Here is a 26,604-nt window from a genome sequence, read left to right on the forward strand (position 1 = left end):
TATTTATGTCCATCTAAGCTCACAGTTCTTTGAGGAACACCAAAGCAGATTTATGATCAAACTTCTCAATATTTTTAAATTGTTTTTGGGGTTTTTTGATTATTTTTACTTGAATTCAGTGATCATATATAGTAATCAAATCCTTATGTGCTTCTCAATTCAATCTATATTGATTTAGGCCAGTCTCAAAAGTACAATGAAATTTGGGTGCATTACGCACATATAGAGAATCTCATATTTCCTTTCCTCAAATCTCGAATGTTAAACAATAAATTGATAAATTTAAAATCTATAGATTGTTTTAATCATGGGGTTCTGGTGACGCACAAAAGTTAGCTAAAAAACTGAATGGAAGACATAGGGGAAAGACCGTATTTTTGTGATTTATACCATATTCTCAAGGTGATATAAATAGAAAATAACCACATATGTTAGGCATGATCCTTACATTATGAAAAGGGCCGAGTTATCTACTCAGCTAAAATATATTTGTCTGTCATTGAGGCGATATATACTGTATAAGCTATTTTGTTACATGAAAAAATGCTATAGTAAATGCTAAAGCGTTTGGAAGCAAACTATAGATAATTACTTGAATTAAACTGTGATAATAATTATACTGTTGCTGTGGTGCGACACTACTGTAGTAATGAACAAATTATTCAATAGGCTTCAGTTTTCTACGCTATACACCATCACAATACACCACAGTTTACACTAACATTACAGTATTTATTACAGTTTATCAGTTTACTATGCTACAGTATTCGGTGGCATTCATTAACAAAGAGTTGTACACATTATCCACTTTAATATGTGGTTCAAAAAAATGTTCTTCATAAATGACTATGGTTTTTCCCCATGCGGATATCTTCCAGATATCACAAAATAACAGATGAAAGCATACAAAAGTGCTGACGCATAGTGTACATTATTATTTATTTATTAACCGTCTTGTTTTGTCACAAGTGTTAACTTTTGGAAGTCTATAAAAGCTGCTCCCTTCTCAAAACCTTAAATACTGCCAAACTGCAGAGGATGTGTTCTTTTTCAAGACTAGGGGCCTCATATATCAACGCTGCGTATGCACAAAAACATTGCGTACGCCAGATTTCACACTCACGTTTGAATTTACTAACGATGAAATGAACGTGAGTATGTGCGTTGGTCCACGCCAACTTTATGTCTGGCGTACGTGCATTTCTTATGTTTGTTTTATTTGCATTGGCGACTCCTGGAGGCAATTGTGTTAAATTACACAACACAAAGTATCTTTGAGCTGTGCAAATGGCAGATGTATAGGATGGGATCATCCGCATGTCTAGCAGGTAAATAAGGTTATCATACCATGCAAGTAAAGTTAGTTTGTTAGATAGACATTTGATTTCAAACCAAATAAATTCTTTGCTCCTGTTAAAGTTTGAGCCAAAAATAGGTCAGATAGGCATAAATACATGTCCTTTATGTTGCACAAGGCTTAAGTTCTCGATAATAAAAATTTACCATACGAATGAATTAAACAATTCAACCACATGAAATCATACAATAAAACCAGTACCGAAATGTTAAAAAAAAAACATCTCTTTTTGTAATTGGCACTTTATTTATTTTATAATATTTTTTAAATATCTTTTAATGTAAAAACGTGAAAGTCAATTAAACTCTTACACCATTTGAGATAAAATATACAAATCGACTCTAGTATTGTGTGTCGCCCACAACTCTCTCCTCAAAGGGTGTTAGTTCAGCATTCCCTGTTCCCCCTCCTGTTCTGTCCACACTTTGACGATGTGCCGCTGTTCTCCTCTTAACCTACACCTTTACATCAGACCGTTTCTTTTTTAATTCACTCACAGTGCGATGTTCAGACCCCACTGCGCTAACCGCGTCAGCTAAACTCTCCCACTCTATTTTTTTCTTTTCTTTTGTTATAAATTCCAGAGGACAAACTTGCAAATAACAGTTTTTCTCCGGTCTACTTTGAATAGGAGCACCTCCAATTAACAGTCTGTGAAGTTTCTCTTCTTGCTTGCTTTTGCCATTGGAGGAGGCAGGGAGGGGTTTTGCACTCGTTCACGTGCGCTGTTTTACGTTAATTTAGATGTACAAAGAGAATATGCGTGGGATTCCGCGTACACAGTGTTTCATACATCAGATTTTTTTACTGCGTACGCACAGTTACAGCTTTGTTTGTATGCAAGGTTTTAGTATTTTTCAATGCAAGTCTTTGTACATGAGGCCCCAGGTCACTTGGTGCGCGACTCGCCATCTTTTCTCACCTCTCACCTTCTCCTCCACACTATCCCGTGATGGCAATCACACATAGGCATTTTTAGGCATTAAATTATATTTAACATTTAATCTCCTATATGAGTGCATTGTTTTTTTATGATGGTATAATGGTATTAAAACTAATACCGTTGCTATTTTTAGATTCCGTGGTATGCCATTTTACGGTATTACCATCCAACCCTATTATGCATATGAGCAATTCCATGAAAATATCAACCTTGCCATGAAAAGAAAAATGTTTTCACCAAAATAGCGAAACCATTTCTACATTTTTTGCGCAGGCAAGTGTTTTACAGTACTTTAAAAATACTTAAAAATGTCTCTGTCAATGTTTTCAAACTATTATATTTGATTTACCAAAGTCAAACAAATGGCAATTTCTCATCTGTCACATCCATAACGAAAAAGTGTCACATCCATAACAAAGCTTTTCCCTCAAAAATGCAAAAATGTCAAAATAAAATAAAATCAATCAGTTTTGTTCTATAAAGAGCCAACTCTTATCCTTTTGTTGAGCATTATTTTTTTTGGGTTGTGCAGTTTAATTCACAGAATTTCTACGAAATATGTTGTATACTGTAAATTCGCAGACTTTTTTTGTCACATCCATAACGCTTGTTTATTTTCCTCATTTAAAGTATACTGTAAAAATGTTCACAGATTGAATTTTTCTGATCCCATAACTCTGTGGTTAGTTGTTTTGGAAAATATAAACAGATGATTCAATATAATGTTAACGTATACTTTCTCTGCGAATTTATGTTTTGACTTTTTACTGCAAATGTCACATCATTAATGCTGGAATCAGCCATATACTTTTTGGTACGATTAAAATGAAAGGATAATAATAAGTGTGTGTATGTGATATATTTTTTATGTTGGCAGGTTCTTGAACGACTGCAGCAGAGAGGTTTCGAGATCGCTGCTTCTTGTGGAGGCGGTGTGGACTCAACTCAGTTCAGTGAGTACGTCCTGAGGAGAGAGGTCAAACGGAGTCACCGCGGGGTCATGACCTCCGTCATCCGAATCAAACAGGAACCGCTGGATTAGCCATCCGCTCTGACAAACAATAAACTGCATATGATATTTTTAACTGAATATAAGGGATGTTTTATGTTGTAATTCTCAGAAAATTTCCCCCATTGATTTTGTCCCCAAGTAAAATGTTTCAAATAAGTAAATTATTGTTTAAAATGGAAATGGAAACTTTTTCCAAACTCGGTCTCCATTTGATTCTATTTGAAGGTTTGTTTTAAAACTTCAAGACTGCCAGACTTTGCACTATTGCTGGATTTGTCTTCATCGTGACAGCTAGAATTGGGAGAAGCTAAACTAATGTCAGACTCTATATATGACATCCTGTAAAGAATATCATCCGCCATACTTATTTAATAAGCTGTTTGATGAATCATTTATGTTAATAATCGTTGAGTGTTTCTCTCATAAATAGCATATCACTCCAGAGAGGAACAGCAGCTCTAATTAGACACCCCACGCACACATAAAGGTTAAACCACAACTGTGGGCTTCATAGGGATCAAATGACTAGAGAAACCCTTATTTTGTCAAATACAGCCATGAATCAGCTCTGAAAGATTTTATTAAAAGGTGTATTTCTTTCCCCAACTGTTCTTCAGTCTTATAATTTCAGCAGACAAAAAATAACTTTCAAGCCAGTTAGATAAATTTATATTGTGCTGTAACCTGCAGTATTTTTATTTTGGAACTGTAAAATGTTATTTTGTTTTGAGTTTTTGTTTTTTTGGGACCATGAATCTACAGTGTCTGGCTACACTTAAAACTGGTTTATAATTCACGAGATTAAAGTTTGAGAGGAATGTAATGTGACATTGTTAATAAACGTTTTTAAAAACCATCAAGAGTTGTTCATTAACATCAGGAAAGTATGTCCTAGTCTATATATAGTGTGCAAGTGAATATTTTATTTTTAACATCTTCTCCTGCAAGAATACGTGAATATGACTGAAGAAGTCAATTACTCATGCATTTGAATCTAAGTGAGATTAATTTCTAAACTGAATGAAGCGTTATTTGTGTGAACCCTATAACGTTTGTTCAGTCTGGAAGAAAACCTGTTTGAACTACTATGAATTTACATAATTAAAACACGATTCCAGTGGTTTAAAAAATAAGTGAAAACAGTAGCTTTATTGTAGTTTCTTAAAAATTAGCATTTGAGTGCAAAATTGTTCCATGTTGTTCCCAACAACAATCATTTGAGTGATTAAATGACTTAAAATATATATTGTTTGATGCTACCTGCTGGCATATGTATAACATGGAAAAAGATTAAGGCTGCGTCCGAAATTGCATGCTTCCATTTAGTACGCTAAAAACAGTATGCGAGCTGAGAAGTATCCGCTTGTTAAGTCTGACGTCATGCGAAGCAACTTCTGGGTCCAAGCGCTCTATTCAACAGAATGGGGAGACCTATGAAATGGCAATAATAAACGTTTACAAAACGATTTAATGCTTTCGAAAATCACGATAGCAGTATGTATGTCCATGCCTAATATCCGATGGCCAGAAAATGATTAATTTTTTTATAAATTGTAACATTTTTGGTATTTGTTATGCAGCAAGCCCAGAGATTGTTGTGTACACTATGACTTTACGTAAAATTTACTTTAATGTGCGATAGGAATGAAATGTGATCATAAACGAATGATTTCTCCACTCAAATGAATGGCGGCTTGGCCGGAAACAGTATTACATACGTCACAAACACGCCACCACTTAACAAGCGGATATCCAAATTCGAAAATCAGTATGCGAGAAGTACTCTGATGACCTACTTCTTCCAGCAAGGTTCTGAAATGCGCATCCCATGCACACTGTGCTATCCCATGATGCCCCACGAGAGAATTCATGAATGGGAGTGAAGCGATGAGACCATGACAAAATGGCGGATGTAGTACGTTCGAATTCCATTCATACTGCTCACATTCATACTGTATAGAACGCGCTTTTCTACTGGCCGAGTAGTACGTTTGAATTCAAATGCAGTACCTACTGAGTAGTAGGCTTCGGATGCAGCCAAACTGAGTCAATATGAGCGACATGGTGGCTAAGTGGTTAGCAATGTCACCTCACAGCAAGAAGGTACCTGGTTCAAGTCCCGGCTTGGTCAGTTGGCATTTCTGTGTGGAGTTTGCATGTTCTCCCCGTGTTCATGTGGGTTTCCTCCAGGTGCTCCGGTTTCCCCCACTGCCCAAGGACATGCGCTATAGGTGAATTTAATTAAGTAAAAGGGCCTTAGTGTACGTGTGTGAATGAGTGTGTATGGATGGAAGGCAAAGCATTCGCTGTGTAAACATTGGCGGTTAATTCTGCTGTGGCGCCCTGGTGAATTAAGGGACTAAAGATGAAGGAAAATGAATGAATGAATGAAAATTTATCTGAAGAACTTATCTGAAATCTAAAAAAAACAAGACCTTAACTGTAAGAAATATTTCTAAAACATAAAGATGTTTCATTTTTAAACGCCTGTAAGTCAATTCATGTTTAATTGAATCTATAAGCGCTTATTTGCATTTTAACATAACACAGCAGTTGAAAACTAAAGAAAATGTCATCATCAAACGATCTCAAAAGTCCCCTTATAAACGAACCATTATCATTAGGTGCGCTTGACTACATGCAGCGCTGCGCAGATCGATCGAAATCTGTCTTAAAGCGGTGCATGCTGGTTAAAAATCTTGTCCGGATTGATGCTGCGCCGATGCCACGTGACCGCCACATCCACATATGGCATCAAAGTACCGCCACAGTACTCCGAGATCAGACGGCAGACTAAGACCGTGCAGCATCTGAAGAGCGACTGCAGGAGCTCTGATGACGACACCGATATTACACGATTGGCCGAGTTCACCACATGACAATAAACACGTGTATTTCGGGTTTATTATTAGACAAATTACGATTCAAAAGTTTCAAAACAAACAATTCACTTTTCATACCCTCTTTATCTTGCACTCATCTTGCTTATTAAAAGACTACCAATATTTTACTACTGCAGTAATCATCTTTTAGCGTGGCGAGGCAGTGGCGCAGTAGGTAGTGCTGTCGCCTCACAGCAAGAAGGTCGCTGGTTCGAACCGTTTCTGTGAGGAGTTTGCATGTTCTCCCTGCCTTCGCGTGGGTGTCCTCCGGGTGCTCCGGTTTCCCCCACAGTACAAAGACATGCGGTACAGGTGAATTGGGTAGGCTAAATTGTCCGGAGTGTGTTTGTGAATGTGAATGTGAGTGTGGATGTTTCCTAGAGATGGGTTGCTGCTGGAAGGGCATCCGCTGCGTAAAAACTTGCTGGATAAGTTGGTGGTTCATTCTGCTGTGGCGACCCCAGATTAATAAAGGGACTAAGCCGACAAGAAAATGAATGAAATAAAGGTTAGCTTGCACAGGTTTATTTTCAACTTTTTTATACAGACTATTTACTGCATTCATCTCCATGAATGATTAAAATGATATATTTTAGTGTATATTTTAGTGAATAACCTAAATATGAACTCAAATAAGTCTTACAGACTTTAAATAAAATAATCATCGATCCTGCCACTCAAAAGCTTTCTAAACAAATTAAGTTAAAGAACTATTTTATTAAATAATTATAAAATGGTTTTATGATTATATTATAAATATATATTTTATTTCCTGTCTAGCAGTTTAAAGGCTACCTGCTCTTTCTGGGAAACTTCTACATAGCTCACTTATTTTACCTTTTGTTCTTTTTTAACACAATTTTTTTTTTTGGATTAAAGTGTTTTTTTGAAAATGCATTCATTATCCAAAATAATCTCATTTATTAAGACCTAATCAAAACACCTTGTTTTGCTTTTTACATTGAAAATTTTTATATCTATATGTAAACCCTTTTTTAGCATATTCAAACAAGAAGTATTAGCCTAAAGATTGATGTTTAACTCCTAGAAATTATGCTTATTGCTTTGTATTCAATAGACCTGTTCGTTTTTATGTTTATATTAACCTCTCATTTCCTCTAATTCTTTCATGCATTTGTTATATATTTTATTCATAATTCTCCCTTATTGTTTAAAAATGGACTATAGTTTGTAGAGACTGTATTCTGTTTTATTTGTAAATGTTTTGTTGTTATAAACAAAAATAACTAAAAAATTATGATGACGCCATGTGATCGGTCATCATGACTGCAGCAACTTTGAGCCCCGAAGTGTCCAGCTGTCCGTCTTGACGGCTCCGTTTTTAACTCCGCCCCCGCCTGCGCTCAGCTAATCTCGTTGATCACCGGCTGCAGGGTAAAGTCTAGATCGGATATGCGGCCGGCCGGAAGTGCGATATGCACATTAATAAAGCAGCATTTTTAAATGACACTGTATAACAATAATTAATATTTTTACAGTACTGTGATGGTTGGGTTTAGGGTTGGGTTGGGGATAGGCTTACAAAAACATTGTATTGGTTAATTTAATAGATAACATAACTAATACTCGGTACAACAACTGTTTTTACAAACGTATCTGCTCTAGCAACAACCTCGCAGCTGTGCTTCATGTCGAACGCACCTAATGATTCAGGATTCATTCAAACTCAAATAGAATCGGTGAACAATTCCGGATCAATTCAAAAGAATCGAATCATGTCTGAATGAATCAAAAGCTACGCCACAAATGGCGCATGCTGTTTATCAGTCCCGTCTGCTGCTTGTTGTGTTAAGGCGATTATTCAAGCAGATGGAAAATCGTTTAATTCAGTATCGAATTATTCAGTAATACTAAATAAACTAAATAATGTCCGAAACGTCGGTCTCAGATAAGTTAGAGAATGATAATCTTCGTACGCAAACAGAGAAAAAGAATGAAGCGCAAACAAACAATATCGAAAACCTTTCGGAAACTTCAGACAAGAAAAGAGAGGTAACGGACTTAAACGCTAATGTTATCACCAACAGAAACCCAGATTCGGTTTCCCTTAATGAGAAAGCAGACCCAAAAACAGAGGCTGGTTCATCAAACGCTGCACCTCAGGGTCCTGTGACAGTCTCTCTACTGACCTCCAGCACATCAGCCTCATCTGAAGCTGCTCCAAAGGTCATGGTAGGCCCCGCTCAGATCAAATCCACAACACCCGTGGTCGTAGGGGCCAGAGTTGTGACGTCCAGCGTTCAGGGACCAGGGACCACAAGTTTGGCTCTGGTTCCTCAGCCTGGAAGAGTTTCAGTGGCCATAAGCCAGCCCAGAGTCACCACACTGACCACTGCCAAAGGGCCGGTCATGACATTGCCAAGGATTTCCACTCCATCACAAGGTGTGCCAATGACGCGCGCCCCTCAGACGGTGCCACTGCAGCTGCCCGCCAACTTCCAGGTACCACAAGGTGAGCTTTTATGTGATGTCAATGTCTTTGTTTCAGTGTATTATAGGCTGTAATGCTATGTCTCACCATCAAGTCTACATCCTCTCAGTCTTGTGGATGTCTTACTGTTGAAGGAATGGTGTTAATCCGCAGTGACAGTGGGCAGTTGATGTTGGTATCTCAGCAGGCTCTGGCCCAGGCTCAGGGAATGCTGCCAAAAGCAGCCAGTGCCAATGCCTCAGCTATAGTTAGACCTCCGTCCTCACAGGTTTGTTGATTTGGTCAGTGTTTTGAAACTGCTGGGCAAGGAAACAATGACCCTGTGATATTATAAATGAAATTCTTTATGGTTTTAGTTTGATATCATATATTTTTATATAGATATTTGAATTCATTTAGATTCCTTAAATATACATTGCATATTTTAATAAAAATGTGATATTATATTTAACTCAAGCATTTATTCCGGTATTTTACTTATGTACTGCAATTTAATTGTTTTTAATAATCTAATGTAATGTAAGTATCAGATACAAAATAAATATTTTTAATTTTCATTTGCATATAAAAAGAAGAATAACAATAACATTATTCTGGTAATGCTAGAAAAAATATGTTAAGTGCATAAATGAGTTTGCATATATTAAAATATAGAATTGAGCTAAAGTTAGTTTCATGTTTGCACGTTCTGACTTGTCCTTAAATAATTAAGTAATTATTTAAGAAAAGTATTGTTTGCACATTCTAAATAGCGAAATCATATTAGCAGCCAGCGACTATCAAAGCACATTGTTCTGTCAGTTAAATAGTGCTAATGTTGTTTTGAAGTCATATTTTACATGTGATATCAGTCAACTATTCAAAGCAACACGATAAACAATATTTGGAGCATGTCACAAGTAGTCACTGAACGAATGTGCGAATATAAAACCAACTTTACGTCAATAAATATTGAGCAAATAATGAGGGTGCCTTTTTTATGATGCTAGTGTCACTAAGACACATTTTTAATTAATGTCTTAAATTAGTTTTTATGTTTCTATATTTCCTGTTTTCATCATTATTTTGGTTTTTGTATTGATAAGTTAAAAAGCATGAATGGAATTGTTCACCTAAAATGAAAGTTCTGTCATCATTACTTTTTTACCCTTTACTTTTTTCAGACCTTTATGAGTTTCTTTCTTTTGGTAAACATTGGCTTCCATAGCATTTGTTTTTTCCTGCGGTGGATGTCAATAGATACAGGTTTCAGCTTATCTTCAAAAAATCTACAATTTAATTCATGTTTATTTCTATAGAGCTTTTACAGGGTAGATCAAACCAGTCAAACCAGCTTAACATAGAAGTTCTTGTAAGTTGAAACTGTGTCAGTCCAGTTTTCAGAGTTAAAGTTTAGTTTAGTTCAGTTCATTCATTCATTCATTTTCTTTTTGGCTTGGTCTCTATTAATCTGGGGTCGCCACAGCGGAATGAACCACCAACTTATCCAACATATGTTTTACGCAATGGATGCCCTTACAGCTGCAACCCATCACTGGAAAACATCCCTATACAATCATTTACACACAAACAATACAGACAATGTTTTAGCTTACCCAATTCAACTACATTGCATGTCTTTGGACTTGTGGGGGAAACCAGACCACCCAGAGGAAACCCACGCAAACACGGGGGGAACATACAAACTCCACACAAAAACGCCAGCTGACCCAGCCGAGGCTCGAACCAGCAACCTTCTTGCTGTGAGGCAACAACGCTACCTACTGTGCCGCCTTGTCGCCCTAGTTCAGTTCAGTGTGGTTTAATTTTCACTGAAAGTCCAAAAACTGAAGAGCAAATCCCTCTGCGTGGCTTCACAAGTCCCAAACCAAGCAAGCCAGTGGCAACAGTGGTGAGGAACAAAACTTCACCAATTGATGAATGTGAAGGAGAAAACCTTCAGAGAAACCAGGCTCCGCTGGGCACAACCTTTTCTCCTCTGGCCAAACTTCCTGTGCAGAGCTGCTGTCTAGGCACCAGAGGTTGGAGAACACTGGAGGTCTGTCATGGAGAAGCTGTAGATGTGAGTAGGTCACCGGCAGGTGTTCAGGCTGGCCCACAGGATCAATGCGAAGACTTGCCTGCCACTCTGATCTTTCAGATATCAGTCTCACGCTCTCCGCTCTTCCAAGACCACCACAGCATCTGCTCAGGATGGTTTAGAATCACTTGATGGAGAGTAAATAGTGAGTAAATTTTCAAGGATGAACTATCTATTGAACACTCTTAGATTGTAACAAGTATTCTTGTGTTTTTCGAGGCAAGTTTGGTGCTGTCATCAAATTAGTACCAAAGAAGAATCCACGCTCAATACTTTATTAAACGAATGACAGGAAAAAGAAAAAAACTAAGGTTTCAAACACTGGCAAAGGCTCATTATCGAAATGTTTGACTTTTCTTTTTAATTTTTTCTGTAACTTCTCTTTAAAAAAAAAATTAAATAACCCATTTTATTCTGTATATCATTTTTTTCACAGGCAACTGTAAACACCACACCGATCATCAGAGTTTCTCTCCCTCCTACAAGTGCATCAGCTACCGCCAATATTAAACTCAACCCTACTGTGGGGACTGCCGTGCAGAAACCAGCCGCAGCTACAGGAACTGCTGTTTTCACACCATCATGTTCAGCAGGAACCACCATCAGTAAGCCGGCCGCTGTTGTATGCACAGCCGTCAGAAAGCCCAGCTCTACCATGGGGCCAGTTATCAAAGCCAGTCAAATGACTCCAAACAGCAGCACACCAGGGACATTTAACCAGAGGACTAATTCTGTCACTGCAACTACAGTAATTAATACCTCCGCTGGAAAGGTATTACTCACTTTGGCTGCATCAATTATTGATCCAAACAACAAAACAAAACAAAAATGATTCATACTGTGCCTTCAGGGCAAGTGTTGACTGAAATGCATTGTTAGCTCTCCCTCAGTGATTTAAATAGAAATGTAGGTCATTCCGTGTCACATTTATCTACATAATCATGTGTGTGCGCTTCATTTGTCTGCAGTCTGTGGGCAAAGGTGGGCCCTCCATCCAGAGTAATGCCCCGCGAGTGGTGTCTCCTAATGTACCACCCAGATCCAGCACAAACACATCCTCAACACCGGTCACTGTTACAGCTGTAAGTTCATGTGTGTAAGGATACACAGATATTAATTACCCAAAGACTGAATTATTAAAAAATAGAAATGTTTAGAATTTTTCAGATATCTTTAGAACACCTCTAGAGGTCCAAACTTGGCCAAAAAAAGGCCATTTGGTTAATTTTAGTATATTGTTATGACCATGGAGATGCTATTTTGTTGACTAGTAATCTAGATCATTGAGATATATGAGCTTTATAGCATGAATAGTTTTATATAAATCTACAAGATCTACATATATCTACATCTTGATATAGATCCACACCACACAAGATTAGTATTGTGTTTATGCATCTATTTGATGGACAATAGTGTAATTATGGTGGCTTGAGAAAGCCAACATACTGTTATACTACAAAAACATCATCAATTTCTTCTATCCTCCATGTCTTTTCCAACTGATCTGTCTTTCGGTTTTCCCAAAACTGTCCTGGAAAATTCTGAAAAGTCCCATTGACTTAAAATTGGACCAAACTTTGTGAGCTCATAACTTTGTGCCAGACTGTTATAAAAACTTAAGGTTATGCTCAATTAACTCAGACTACCAATCTGCCAATCATTGATAACCTTTCAAACTACTAACCACACCCTAGCAACCATGTATGGCACCCTAGCAACTGTTCCATAGACTTCCAATGTAAAAAAAAGTGCCATTGCCATTGACTTTACATTGGACACACTAAAACATACCAATCCATACTAGCAATATACTAATCAATACTGGAAACTTCTTAACCAACATACTAACAAACATACTAATCATGCTAACAACATGCTAATTCATACTAAACATACTAGCAACATGCCAATTCATACCATAACCATGCTAATTTATGTTAGCAACTTCCTAGCAACTACTCAGAACACCTTAGCAACCACCTAGCAGCACCTTAGGAACGGCCTAGCAACCACTCAGAACACCCTAGCAACCACCTAGCAGCATCTTAGCAACGAACTAGAGCACCTTAGTAACCACATAGCAACGCCTTTGTAACCACTCGAAACACCTTAACAACCACCTAGCATCGCCTTATTAACAACCTAGCAACCAATCAGAACACTTCAGCAACCACCACCTAGCAACCAATCAAAACACCTTAGCCACCACCTAGCAACACCTTAGCCACCACCTAGAACACCCTAACAACTGCCTAGCAACACCTTAGCAACCACCTAGAACACCCTAGCAACGCCTAATCAACTACCTACAAACGCCTTAGCAGCCACCTATAAAATCCTAGCAACCACCCAGCAACATCTTTGCAACCGCCTAGCAACACCTTAGCAACTTCCTAGGAACACCCTAGCAACCACCTAGCAAAACCTTAGCAACCACCTAGGATTGCCGTTTCAACCACTCAGAACACATTAGCAACCGCCTAGCAACCACTTAACACCCTAGCAACACCTTAACAACCACCTAGAACATACTAGCAACCGTTTAGCAATGCCTTAGCAACTACTTAGAACATCCTGGCAACCACATAGCAAACACTCAGAATACCCTAGCAACACCTTAACAACTACCTGGAACACCTTAGCAACCATCTAGCAATGCCTTAATGACAGTCAAAACACCATAGCAGTGCCTAAGGAACCACTGAGGACACCCTAGCAACTGCCTAGCAACACCTAAGCAGCCACTCAGAACACCCTAGCAACCATTCAGAACCCCCCCATCAACTGCCTAGCAAGAAACATTTCAATCCTTACTAGAAACATGCTGACATTTACGACTGTTTCAAACTTCTTAAAAACGACTTCAATTATTTAAACCTTGAAACTACTTAAAATTTTCAGACAAGGCTTACTCAAGACACCATAAAGTTGGTCTATGAACTTTACTTTCCTAGTTATAATAAAAACAGCTACAGATTGTCTGAAAGCCCTATTTTTAATGGAATTACTTCCACCATAGAATCAAATCTCAAGTTAACAGATGAAAAAAGCTGATTCAGAATCATCACTTCAGAACTTTAAATGAAGGAGTGCTGTTGTTTTATTTTATTGGAATATTGAGTGCTGTAATGTCTTAGCCATAGCAAAATGGATGATCTTACTCGTGTGTTTACTTAGGATTAAAATGCCACATGGCATAACCCTTTTCACATTTCTGTGTTTTTTCAGTAGCAGAAGTCTTCATGGTTGGCTAAACTTAGAGCGCTGTGAATGGGAGAGTACAACAAATTATTTTTTACAGCCCCATTTGCTGAAAGAAAAAAGAAAAACTCCCCGATGATCTTATCAAGACTTTCAGAAAGGGGAAAAAATGTGTGAGACTGTAACGGCAGACAAAATAGAGAATAACATCAAATTTACTGTCCTGTCCCATAGGCGCTGCATAAGAAACACCTCGCACAATCGGTAAAATTAATTTTGTGTAATTTGATGCAAAGATGATATAATACATACGTAAATGCATATAAATATACATACATTTTTAAAACTCAAAATATTAAAAACTTTTAAGGATTTAAGATGCTGATAACTAATTGTCTTAACATTCTTGTGAAAAGCGTCCAAACACAATCAGTAAATCAATAGAATTCTTTCTGTATTAATCTACCACATCATCAACATTAACCTCAAACACTAAATTACAACTGTATACAGTTATATATTGTTATTTACTTCATCTCTGAGTTCATTCTTCAAGTCAAACTCATCTTCAGATTAGTCTCAATATATTAAAGCACTGGGTGTGTTGATAATAAAGTATACTAAGTGTTAAATATAATATTAAATAAAATATTTTTAAATATCTCAAACAATGTAAAAATTATTGCACTTTTTACTATACCTGAAAACGAGTAAACCATATCAACCATGACCTGAATAGGTGTATTTAAAATTAAATCAAGGTGCAACTGTACAATGTTTTTTTTTTTTTACCAGAATTTTGACTTTAATCATTTATAAATTTGGCCTACAGTAGAATTTGCATATCAAACATTTTACATTAACCTGTCGGATTAAAATGTAGAACTTTTAAAAGCCAAAAGTTATTTCATGTCCAATTAATTAAAGGGATTACATATGTCTAAATTGACTAAAAGTTGACTAAATTGTCTAAAAATATGATTCAAATGTGATTAAAAAAATGTAATCAATTTAAAGGCTTGAGGTCATTTAGGTATTGTAAAGTGATAATGTACAGTATTAATATAGATAACCATTTGTCTAAGATTTAATTCATCTGTTATTATACTGTTTTATTTGTAGTTTGAAGAAGACAATATATTTTATAAGTATATAAAAGTGACTGATATTAGGTCATCTAAAAGTAAACGTACAGAAAAAAAAGAACTAACAATTAATCAGCTTTTATTAAGGCCAGTTTTTTCTTTATTTTAATTACAGTTGAAGTCAGAATTATTAACCCCCCTTTGAATTTTTTTTTCTCTTTTAAATATTTCCCAAATTATGTTTAACAGAGCAAGGACATTTTCACAGTGTAAAAACAATATTTTTTCTTCTGGAGAAAGTTTTATTTGTTTTATTTCGACTATAATATTTTTTAAGGTTTTTTAATTTTTTAAGGCCCCTTTCAACTATATTTTTTCAATAGTCTACAGTCACTCTACAGAACAAACCATCGTTAAAATATCTAGTCAAATATTATGTACTGTCATCATGGCAAGGATAAAATAAATCAGCTATTAGAAATGAGTTTACTAAGAACTATTATGTTTAGAAATGTGTTGAAAAAAAACTCTGTTAAACAGAAATTGGGTAAAAAATAAACACAAGGGACTAATAATTCTGACTTCAACTCTATGTGCATCATGAAACTAGTAATGTCTGAATTTGTGCCACCAGGAGACCTTGGAGAATGTGAAGAAGTGTAAGAACTTCCTGGTCACTCTTATGAAGCTGGCATCAAGTGGCACTCGCTCTGCTAACATGGCCCAAAACGTCCGCGCTCTTGTCAAAGGCCTGCTGGTATGATGTCGCTTTTGGCAACCAAAATCAATGCATTACATAAATCACAATCCAGTATATTCTGCATGGCCAAGAATAGATGTTGATGTTTAGATTGAAGTAAGCAAATACCCTGATGGGGACCATTGTAGCAATTCAGTTCTTGAACAACCATGTAAGAAGATGTTCCCGGGTTACAATGCTAAGATTCATTGCACTTAAACTGTGTAAGGCAGCTTTAATTTTAGACATTAACCAATGGCGAGTTGAAATGATGCTCACTGAATATGTCATACGACAAAAAATAATACAGTGCCCTAAAATTTGTACACTTGGTAAACTTGAGCAAAGAAGTCTGTGAAAAAAGTCTTTTGCACAAAATGTTAACCATTTATGTTTTAAAATGTTTTTGGATGAGAATTAAGGACTTTTTTTTAAACCATCTACATCACCACATTCTGAAATGATGTCAGATTGTAGTTTTGGAGATTTTCAGACCCCAAAATCCAACTAACATCTTCAAGTCTCAACGATTCTCGGAGATTTAACTCAAAAATCCTCTTAACAGTGTGTTTGTACAAGATCAGGCAGATTCATACATTTGTATTTGACTGGCATTTCTGAACTATTACCCTGAGGTCTGTTCCTCGTACGTGGATTACTCAATTAGCTGGATTTGGTTATTCACGATTTGACACAATCCAGGATCGTTTAGTTCTTCAAAACTTATCCGAGAGTTTTTGTCACAGCAACAGTTCTGGTAGCTCAAACCTGCTTGGGAGCAGGTTCATTTCATATAAACAGGATTAGATCGAGTCAGTTCAAGCAAAGATAATACTGAAAGCATGTACCAAATGCTGATATTTTCTTACAGTAGTTATAAACACTTGGGAAAATAGTAAATATATATTTTTAACTATATATTAAGTAAAAAAAAAAAAAATATATATATATATATATATATATATATATATATATATATATATGTATATGTATGTGTATGTGTATGTGTGTGTGTGTGTGTATGTATATATATATATATATATATATATATATATATATATATATATATATATATATATATATATATATATATATATTAAAAGAACTTATGCAATCTGCACTCTAAAATAAAATTACAAAGACTGCCACCTGGTGGTTCAAAGAGAAAATGTATTGATGTGAATTTTTTTAGATACAAACACGTACAATGCACAATATTCAACTTTAAAAAAAAGTGAAAAATTTATGCTGTCATGCTCCTGTTTTGACCGCTAATTTGCCAGTGATTTGTTGGTTCGCAAAAGTTGCAGACGCCTTTACTGATATCAAAATGCTTTTTCAATGCAAAATTAATTTATACAGTTATTCCTTACACCGATTAAAAAAACTTGATTAGGCCTAAATATGTTGATATGCATTAAAAAATTCACACGATGAATACTCTTGACACATGAAAGTGTAAAGCCTGCAGCTCACAACAAATGTGGAAAGTTATTGCATGTCATATTTAACAAACCGTTTAATATGAATTTCATGTAATTTTGCTGACATGGATAATGGAATATGAATCAGAAGATGTCATTACGCTACTGTGCTGTCAGCCAATCGTTGCATTACTGATCATGATTTTGAGGATTAATAGATGTGTCCTTCACAACATACACAGCGATCTCAGATCAGTTTATCCAGACATTTTAATCTGATTCACAAACTTGTTTGAAGAACCAAATTAGCCAGAGATCAGTTATCAAGATTAAAAGATCCAGGATCTGCCAAATAGGTAGATGATGGTAGAAATGGGCATTTTGAGTGTTTGCCGTTATTTAAACCCCTGCAAACAGCTGGTCATAGCTGAATATTTTCCTGTTGTTAGTCACTCATGTCTACCAAAACAGAGAATTATCTATGCAAATATTATTTAAAAATGCTTTGAGCATATGAATTCATAGGGGTGAAACATGCATGCGCAACACACTCACATATACAGTATATTTATTACTATGAACATTAACATTATTAATACATTACTATATTGCCAAATGTTTTGGGACATCTGCCTTAACATAAACATGAATTTAATGCCATTCTAATTTTACACGTGTGGTTTAATATGGAGTTGGCAGCTATAACGGTTTAGGAGTGTGTTTTTTGGGAAATTATGAATTTCTTCTAGAAGAGCATTGGTGAGGTTAGGGACTGATGTACAAGATGACCCGTCTCAGTCTCAACTCAAATTCATCACAAAGATGATCAATCGGGTTGAGGTCAGGAAACTGCACACCAAACTCGTTCACTTTACGCTTGTCACAATGGAGTCATCCAAATACCATTCTCCAGCCAACTGTCAGACTCAGAATCTTCTATTTGATTGCCTGATAGAGAAGTGCTCTAGAGTCCAGTGGCGGCATGGATTATGCCACAGCTTGTGTTACATCTTTGATTGCACTTTGTGTGATGTAAGTCTTGGATGCTGCTGATCAACCAAGCCATCCATTCCCTAAAGCTCTCTACACATTGTTATTGAGCTAAGGTCACACAGTTTGGACCTCTGTAGATATTGACTGAAGTAAAGTTGGTAACTTCAGCACACTGTGTACCTACTGTAAGCATGTGCCACCTCCCGCTCTGTGATTTATTGTGGTCTACAGCTTCATAGTACTTTTTTTGTTTACAGTTTCTTTCACTTTGTAAAAATACCATATGTTTGATATTACATACAGCGCATCCTGAAAGTGTTCATAGCGCTTCACTTTTTCTACATTTTTTATGTTACAGCCTTATTCCAAAATGGATTAAATTCATTTATTTTCTTAAAATTCTGCACACTATACCCCAAATTGACGATGCGGAAAAAAGAGTTTTTGAAACTGTTGCAATTTTATTAAAATTTGATTATTCCTGAGATGTTTCAGCAGCTTAATTGGAGGATTGTCTCCAGGCACAAGGCTGGGGAGGGGTACAGAAACATTTCTGCTGCTCTGAAAGTTCCAATGAGCACCGTGGCCTCCCTCATCCAGACGTGGAAGATGTTTGGAAACAACAGGACTCTACCTAGAGCTGCCCGGCCATCTAAGCTGAGTGATCGGGGGAGAAGGGCCTCAGGGAGGTGATCAATAACCTGATGGTCACTCTGTCTGAGCTCCAGCATTCTTCTGTGGAGAGAGGAGAACCTTACAGAAGGACATCCATCTGTGCAGCAATCCACCATTCAGGCCTATGGTAAAGTGGCTACACGGAAGCCACTCCTCGCCTGGAGTTTGCCAAAAGGCATCTGAAGGACTCTCAGACCATAAGAAACAAAATTCTCTAGTCTGATGAGACGAAATTTGATCTCTTTAGAGTGAATACCAGGCATGACGTTTGGAGAAAACCAGGCACCGCTCATCACCAGGCTAATACTATCCCTACAGTGAAGCATGGTGGTGGCAACATCATGCTGTGGGGATTCAGCAGCAGGAACTGGAAGACTAATCAGGATAGAGGTAAAGATGAATGCAGCAATGCACAGAGACATCCTGAATGAAAACCTGCTTTAGAGTGTTCTTGACCTCAGACTCGGGTGACGGTGCATTTTCCAGCTAGAGAGTAACCCAAAGCACACTGCCAAAATATCAATAGAGTGGCTTCACAACAACACAGTGATGTCCTTGAGTGGCCCAGGCAAAGCCCAAACCTAAATCCTATTGAACATCTCCGGAGAGATCTAAAAATGGCTGTACTCTGTGCCCTCCCATCCAACCTGATAAGAGCTTGAGAGGTACTGCAAAGAGGAATGGGCAAAAATTCCCAAAGACAGGTATGCCAAGTTTGTGGTATCATATTCAAAAAGACTTAAGGCTGTAATTGCTGCCAAAGGTGCATCCTCATAGTTTTGAGCAAAGGCTGTGAATACATATGTACATGTGATTTCTCAGGTTTTTTATTTTTAATAAATTTGCAACAATTTAAATAAATCTTTTTTTTCACATTGTCATTATGGGGTATTGTGTGTAGAATTGAGGAAATAAATTAATTTACATAAAACATAAAAAAATGTGGAAAAAATGAAGAGCTGTGAATACTTTCCGAATGCGCTTAACATTTTAATTAAGAGATTACTCAAAATATTTTATACACATACTTCTTTGATCATATTTACCAAGGGTGCCAATGTTAGTGCAAGACACTGTAACAAGCCAGAAAAATATGAATCACTGCACTTCAGATACAGTCATAGATTCCTTGGTATTTTCTTATTTAAATCCAAACAGTGACTATTTTTGGGATACTTTAATGTGCTTTTGATGTTTTCTCTGCGAGTACTCTAGGATGGGAAACTTGAGGCTGAAGAATTCACTGAGAAACTCTACATGGAGCTCAAATCGTCTCCTCAGCCATATCTAGTGCCTTTCCTGAAGGTGACTGCAGCTTCTTTGCTTATGAAACCCATTTAGATGTTATCAGCAGCTTCAACAAAGTCATATGAGGGTGCTGACCTCATTTCTGGCCTGATTTTAAGATGAAATCTATTATCAGACCTTCGTGGCTCGTGCATGAATGAGACACGACCTCTTTGGTTTGAGCTAAATTAGAGACGCTGATGTGTTCATTCTTTCAGAGGAGTCTGCCAGCCGTCCGTCAGCTCACGCCAAACTCGCAGCTCTTCATTCAGCAGTGCGACCATCTCAAGCCTTCAGATTCAGCCTTGACCAAATCCACAAACCAGAAGGCCTCTGCGTCTGTCAGCTCCTCCCTCAAAAACAGCCAGCCAACCCGAACACCTCAGCTGGTAAACCCCAACCTATTTTTTTCAGCGGCAATGTAATTCATCATGAATATGATTTCAGGGCTTGCCTATATGAAACAACGGAAAAGTAATTTGATAATGAAGGAAAACAAATAATCATTCAGCGCTGTGAAAACAGACCCGTGTGTTCATAAATGTTACTGTACAGGTTTGATTTCTCCAACAATAGTTAAAGAAATGGACAGTGTCATATATAAATATGCCATTCGGGTATATTTGGCTGTCCTGAATATGCCGTTTTGATGTTTTATGTAATAGTAGACTGTTTGTGTGAGCAGTCTAATTTCACACTGCCTCCTTCCCAGCGCACTGGTTCATTTTTATGACAGCCTCTCTTCACTTTGTCTTCATTTCCTGGTTAACTCACCACCGCCCACGGTGTACAGGCTAATTCACTTAAAACCACCAGTATCCCACAAGCCCAAGCTCAGCCAAATTAGTTTTACACTAGAGACAAAGATGCATGAGTCTTACCCCATTTCTTACCAGGAATGTCATGTTATCATATTCAAATAACGTCATGATTTGTTTTTCTGTAATCTAATATCACCTTTTTATTGGACGTCTTGATGGATTTCCAGTGAAATACAGAAGCTCATTTCCCGTATACCTGAATAGACTTTGGAGGCTTGATTACTTCTGAATCAGAAAGTGCTCTGAGGATTGTTTTCAAGGAGTCCTGCTGTTTAATATGGCTTGTACATTGTCCTCAAGGTGGACCAGACCTGGTGTACATTCTTTGAATATTTTCATATACGTAATTTGTGCATCTTTTCTGTGTTTATTCAGGCTGACTACTTGTGTTTTTCACTTGTTCAGGTGCAAACTACAGGAGTGGTCGTCAAACAGCCTCAGGTGGGCTTAGCTGCCCAGAGCCAAACCCAGTCCAAACAGATGGTCATTCAGACCAGCACTCATTCAACAGGTATAAGCTATGATTTTGATCTCTTTTCTATAGTTGTTTCTGCATTTTACACTTACAGTTATTCATCAAACAGATGTTTTTATTCAAAGCGACTTACAAATGAGGACAGAATATAGCACTTCAAATCACCGGAGAGCAGCAATATATAAATGACATGACTAGTTTAAGTTAGTCTAGCAGTTTGTTATTTTTATATATATATATATATATATATATATATATATATATATATATATATATATATATATATATATATATAAGGGTAATTCTTTAACTACGGGCACTTTTAATTCCTTTAATCATATACCCACAAATATATATAATTTTATTCAATTTCCTTTTTCTTTATCAAACTAACAATAAAACCTACTTTAAAAAAATTTACTGGCTTTCGATTACACTTTTTTTTCATATTATTCAACCTCCTTTTGAGTTTTAAACTTCAACAATGAAAGTAAGATTTTAAAATATAACTTATCTAGTATCTATTAATGTATCTTAATTAAGCACTAGTGAAATAATTTAAATATTATATAGTTATTAATGTGAGACTATTATCAATATAATTTTTTATACAAAATATAGCTGTCGGACAGTATCAGTGTCATTTCCACCACAACACTGTAATGTCGCTTTAAACAGTTTGTGTCAAATATTATTTAGGTGGTTTCTATGAAAATGAATAGCGCCATCTGAGAACATGTTCAAGATGGAGGGAATTTAAACTACAATTTATCTACAACACTTAAAGAAAAATCAAGGTAAGCATTGCTTGATAAGGAAATACATTTATTCTACGTCATTTCCAAACATGTTGCACCTTCAAAGATGTTTTTAAAAAAACAAACAAAATGTAGGTAAATAAGAGTGTTTTGTATACATGAAAGGCTAGTATCAATTCAACGCTAATCGGTAAAGCTATCTTTCATTTTTTCACAATAAACTGTTGAAATGTCATTTCCACTACTGTCATTTCCATCACCACATACATTTTTCAAAAATATTTAAAACGTTCTTATCACACAAAAACTGTATTTACAATGTATGAGTTCATGCTCTATTTAATATACAAATTCAGTTCATTTATTTTCCAATAAACTTTTAACTAAATAAATATTAAATTTTAGAGTATGACCGGTGTACAATCAAGCATACAACTAATTTATTTCATTGGCAAATGTATAATTATTATATATTTTGTGGAAAGATTGGTTAAACTAATTACAAAAATGATGTTAGACAATGTTTGACCACCATAATTTATTTCATGTGGTGGAATTGACATTTGTTTAGTTCACGATGGAAAAAAATTTCTCTTCTTATCCAAGTTTGTCCTCTTCCAAATCTTAAAACTAGACAAATTTTTTAAACTTATGAGGCTATGTTACATTAATTTTGAACAAGTTTTTTACTCAACTTCACAAGGCTAAAAGTGCTCGTAGTTGAAGAATGGCCCAAATATAGTTCAGTCATAGTAGAGTGTTTATAGGAAAGTGAATGGTGCATATTGAGAGGAAAGAGCACAACCAACTTGTAATTACTGTCAAGCTGCTAACCCTAAAACATTGTATTAGAATGTGAAAGTTTAAGTTCCATTAGACAAGGATTTTTCTTTTTACTGTAAACGCTTTGGTGGAAAAAGTTTTCATAGGTGCTTATTAAGTCAGTTGGAATGAAGGTGTAATTTCTACATTTTGTATACATTTAAGTATGATTATACCTCACCCAACAGAAAGTCATCTTCGATATGTAAAGGAAGAATGGAAAAAAGAAGATAACTGTATTATTTCGAATGAAGATTGGTTAGTCGTATGTGAATTCACATCAAAATGCACTGATTTATATATGTGGCACCAGTTCGGGTGAAAATTCCTTATCAGATTTTTCATTACAACAGAAAAAAAACATACTGTAGGAATCGACAGTAAATGCTGGAGACAGCGTGGGTTCCAATCACTGGCATACATTTTGGCAGTGTTCAGTGATTAAAACATTTCTGGGTGGACCTGCATGAAGTAATGGAAAGATTATTTAATAATTTACTACCTTTTCAATTTACGCCTTTTTTTTTTTTTTTTTTTTTTTTGAATTTCTGACATCCAGACAAGTAGGCCTGAGAAATATCTATCTGACATATTGATAACTGTGGCCAAAAAAGCAATCACAAGACATTGGTTACTTCCTGAAAGCCCTACAGTCCAAGAGTGGTTGGAAAATGTATACAACATTTATGTTATGGAAAGATTTACATTTTCTCTTCACCTTCAGATTAATGTATTCAGTAATATCTGGACCAAATAGACTGAATATGAAAGGTTACTCAATCCAGATTTTGTAGAAGCATAAAATAATTGTTATTTGGTTTTAATCTACAAGGTATGCGCTTTATAATTTAATAACCAGTACGCTTTCTCTCACAATCTCTCTCCTCTTTAGACTAAGAACAAGGGTTTAATATTATTTAATACAAAGTTTGACTATTGGGTGTGTATTTGACCCTCCCTGAATTGTGTACATTTTGTTATTAATATTGTTTACATTATTTTTTAATCATTATTGTTATTAGTTACTTTATTTAATTTTTACATTGTGTTTTGTTACTTTTTAAATTGTGTAAAAAGGTTAAATGATTGGTTGAATGAGTTAAAATGTATTCCCTTTTAAGCTAAAATATTGTATTGGTTATGTTGCTACACTAAATAAAAAAAGAAAACACTTTGGATGTTTTTAAAAAGGGATCACCAGGACAAATTTAATCAAATAATTAATTTAAAAATGATATTTAACTTTAAATAAACAGTTTTTGTGAATTTAGTATATTCGTTTTCATTTATATATTTGGTTGTGTATCATCTCTTATTGAAATGTGAAGTTGTTTGTAATGTTTGTTTTTTTTTGTTTTTTTTTTTGTATATTGAGCTTGCCATAAAATAGCCATAAGTTGTTGATGTGGCAGTAAATGAAAATGAGGAAGGAGCGTCTCCTACAGGTGGTTTGTTAAATCCACTCACCTGTGTAGAATACACTCAAGAGTGCACAATGTTTTCCCAGCAACAGTAAAGTTTAGGCTAGATATTAAGCTGCTTTATATTTTCCTGCTGTGATGTAAAACTCTTTTCTTAAAACAATGGCATTTATCCGAAATAATAGTTTAGACAAATTAGCCTTGTTTGATCAGTCTAATTTTTCTCATAAAATTATATTTGAATGGTTGTGTGTGTTGTGTTTACATTATTATGTTTTTTTCTTGTTATCAACAAGAAAGGAAAATCTACAGTACACTACCTGACCAAAGACTTGTTGTCGATCTTAGTTGTAAGAGCAACAAATAATAACTTGACTTCTAGTTGATCATTTGGAAAAGTGGCAGAAGGTAGATTTTTCTGATGAATCATCTGTTGAACTGCATCCCAATCATCACAAATACTGCAGAAGACCAATTGGAACTCGCATGGTCCCAAGATTCTCATAGAAATCAGTCAAGTTTGGTTAAGGACAAATCATGGTTTGGGGTTAAGCCTGAGGTTTTTAAAAAAATAGTGCTGCCTATTACATTACAAACCACAGAAAAGGGAAAATTCTTCAGCAGGATAGCGCTCCTTCACATACTTCAGCCTCCACATCAAAGTTCCTGAAAACAATGGTCAAGGTGCTCCAGGATTGGCCATCCCAGTCACCAGAAGTGAACATTATTGAGCATGTCTGGAGTAAGATGGAGACATTGAACATGAATTCAAAGAATCTTGATGAACTCTGGGAGTCCTGCAAAAGTGCTTTCTTTGCCATTCCAGATAACTTTATTAATAAGTAATTTGAGTCATTGCAGAGATGTATGGATGCAGTCCTCCAAGCTCATGTGAGTCATACACAATATTAATTCTGTTTCCACTGCACCATGACTTTATATTCTATACAGTACATTATTTCTGTTAAGTGAAAAGACTTTTGTCTAAGCAAAGTCAGAGCTTACTGTCCTTATTAAATAATTGAAAATCAAGGCATGGTCATTTTATTTTGGTAAAATAACCATAATCTAGAGGCGTTTGCCTTTCATATAAGCCACTTCTGATATTAAGTGATCAACTAGAATGTTTATGTTTCAAATCGATATGTATTTTATTAGATTACAGTACAATTTTTAGCATGTAATTTGTAATAAACAACATTGCAATTTGAATAATCTACCCAGCACTGTATGTGGCATATTGTATATGTTGTTGTCAAAAGTGATGTTCAGATGGCCACACTATAATGACCCCATGCATACATCGTCTGTCTATGTGTCTGTCTGTTTATCTCTCTATATACATTGTGTGTGTGGACTTTTGTGTTTTAATTGATTAAAGCTCAATATATGTGTGTATATATATATATAAAACGAAAATCTAGGTGAGCCTTTATTACTTTTATTCTTCTTTCACCTCCAAGTGTCCCAATTCATGTTGAGCTGATAAAAATATCTGTATTTTTATTCTGTCCCCACAGGTGCTGTTGTGCGGCAGTCCATCCTTCAGGCGTCTAAAACACACTTTTCCCAGCCGACCCTTCCAGCGCAGGCACACAGCTTCAAGGACAGCACCTCGGGCTCTTTCCGGTAATAGCTCTGACTGGCGGCCATTCTCTGCGCACAGTGGCTCAATGTGCATATCGCTTCTTTATAGGATAAATGTGAATCGAAGGCAGCCGTGTTGCTGTAGATTACGATTTTTCAGATGAGCTGCTACACCATTAGCATATTCAAGAAACAGTGAAGTCCTGTTCTTTTGTTTTCTTGTTGGGCTTTTGTTTAGTGATGACGATGACATTAATGATGTGGCCTCCATGGCTGGAGTGAACCTGAGTGAAGAAAATGCTCGTATTTTGGCCTCTGGCTCTGAACTCGTGGGATCAGTGATCCGCTCCTGTCAAGAAGAGCCCTTTCTATTCCCATCAGCCCTCCAGACACGAGTGCTGCACATCGGTAACTTCACCCAAAGCATTCAATTACTTCATATATATATATTTATATGTATATGTATTGTGTCAGGTCAAAATGTTTTTTTCAGAGAAAAAACACACTGATGTTATATCAAACCAAAACTGTTACTAATCTAATGAAATAAATTAGGATCACAGTTTAAAAATTAGTACACCCAAATT

At 36.0% G+C, this 26,604-nt stretch overlaps 2 protein-coding genes across 4 annotated transcripts in view; both read left to right on the forward strand.

Moving 5' to 3' along the window:
- Positions 1–4,168, forward strand: part of kctd1 (potassium channel tetramerization domain containing 1) — a 48,982-nt gene extending 44,814 nt beyond the window's left edge. For both annotated transcript variants that reach the window (XM_005160473.6, XM_009294626.4), the window contains exon 5: positions 3,178–4,168. In XM_005160473.6, the coding sequence (XP_005160530.1) occupies positions 3,178–3,342 (165 nt within the window). In that variant the 3' untranslated portion in view covers positions 3,343–4,168. The remainder of the gene's footprint in view (positions 1–3,177) is intronic.
- A 3,777-nt stretch (positions 4,169–7,945) lies between these two features.
- taf4b (TAF4B RNA polymerase II, TATA box binding protein (TBP)-associated factor) overlaps positions 7,946–26,604 on the forward strand; it is a 36,250-nt gene continuing 17,591 nt past the window's right edge. The window contains exons 1-10 of one of the 2 annotated variants that reach the window (XM_017352723.3): positions 7,946–8,667; positions 8,781–8,914; positions 11,163–11,498; positions 11,695–11,808; positions 15,650–15,772; positions 20,062–20,151; positions 20,352–20,522; positions 21,360–21,465; positions 25,951–26,059; positions 26,256–26,425. In XM_017352723.3, coding sequence (XP_017208212.2) covers positions 8,082–8,667; positions 8,781–8,914; positions 11,163–11,498; positions 11,695–11,808; positions 15,650–15,772; positions 20,062–20,151; positions 20,352–20,522; positions 21,360–21,465; positions 25,951–26,059; positions 26,256–26,425 — 1,939 coding nt within the window. In that variant the 5' untranslated portion in view covers positions 7,946–8,081. The remainder of the gene's footprint in view (positions 8,668–8,780; positions 8,915–11,162; positions 11,499–11,694; positions 11,809–15,649; positions 15,773–20,061; positions 20,152–20,351; positions 20,523–21,359; positions 21,466–25,950; positions 26,060–26,255; positions 26,426–26,604) is intronic. The other variant, XM_073934069.1, reaches the window with a different exon arrangement.

The sequence above is a fragment of the Danio rerio genome, chromosome 20 (assembly GCF_049306965.1).
Source record: "Danio rerio strain Tuebingen ecotype United States chromosome 20, GRCz12tu, whole genome shotgun sequence".
NCBI lineage: Eukaryota > Metazoa > Chordata > Actinopteri > Cypriniformes > Danionidae > Danio > Danio rerio.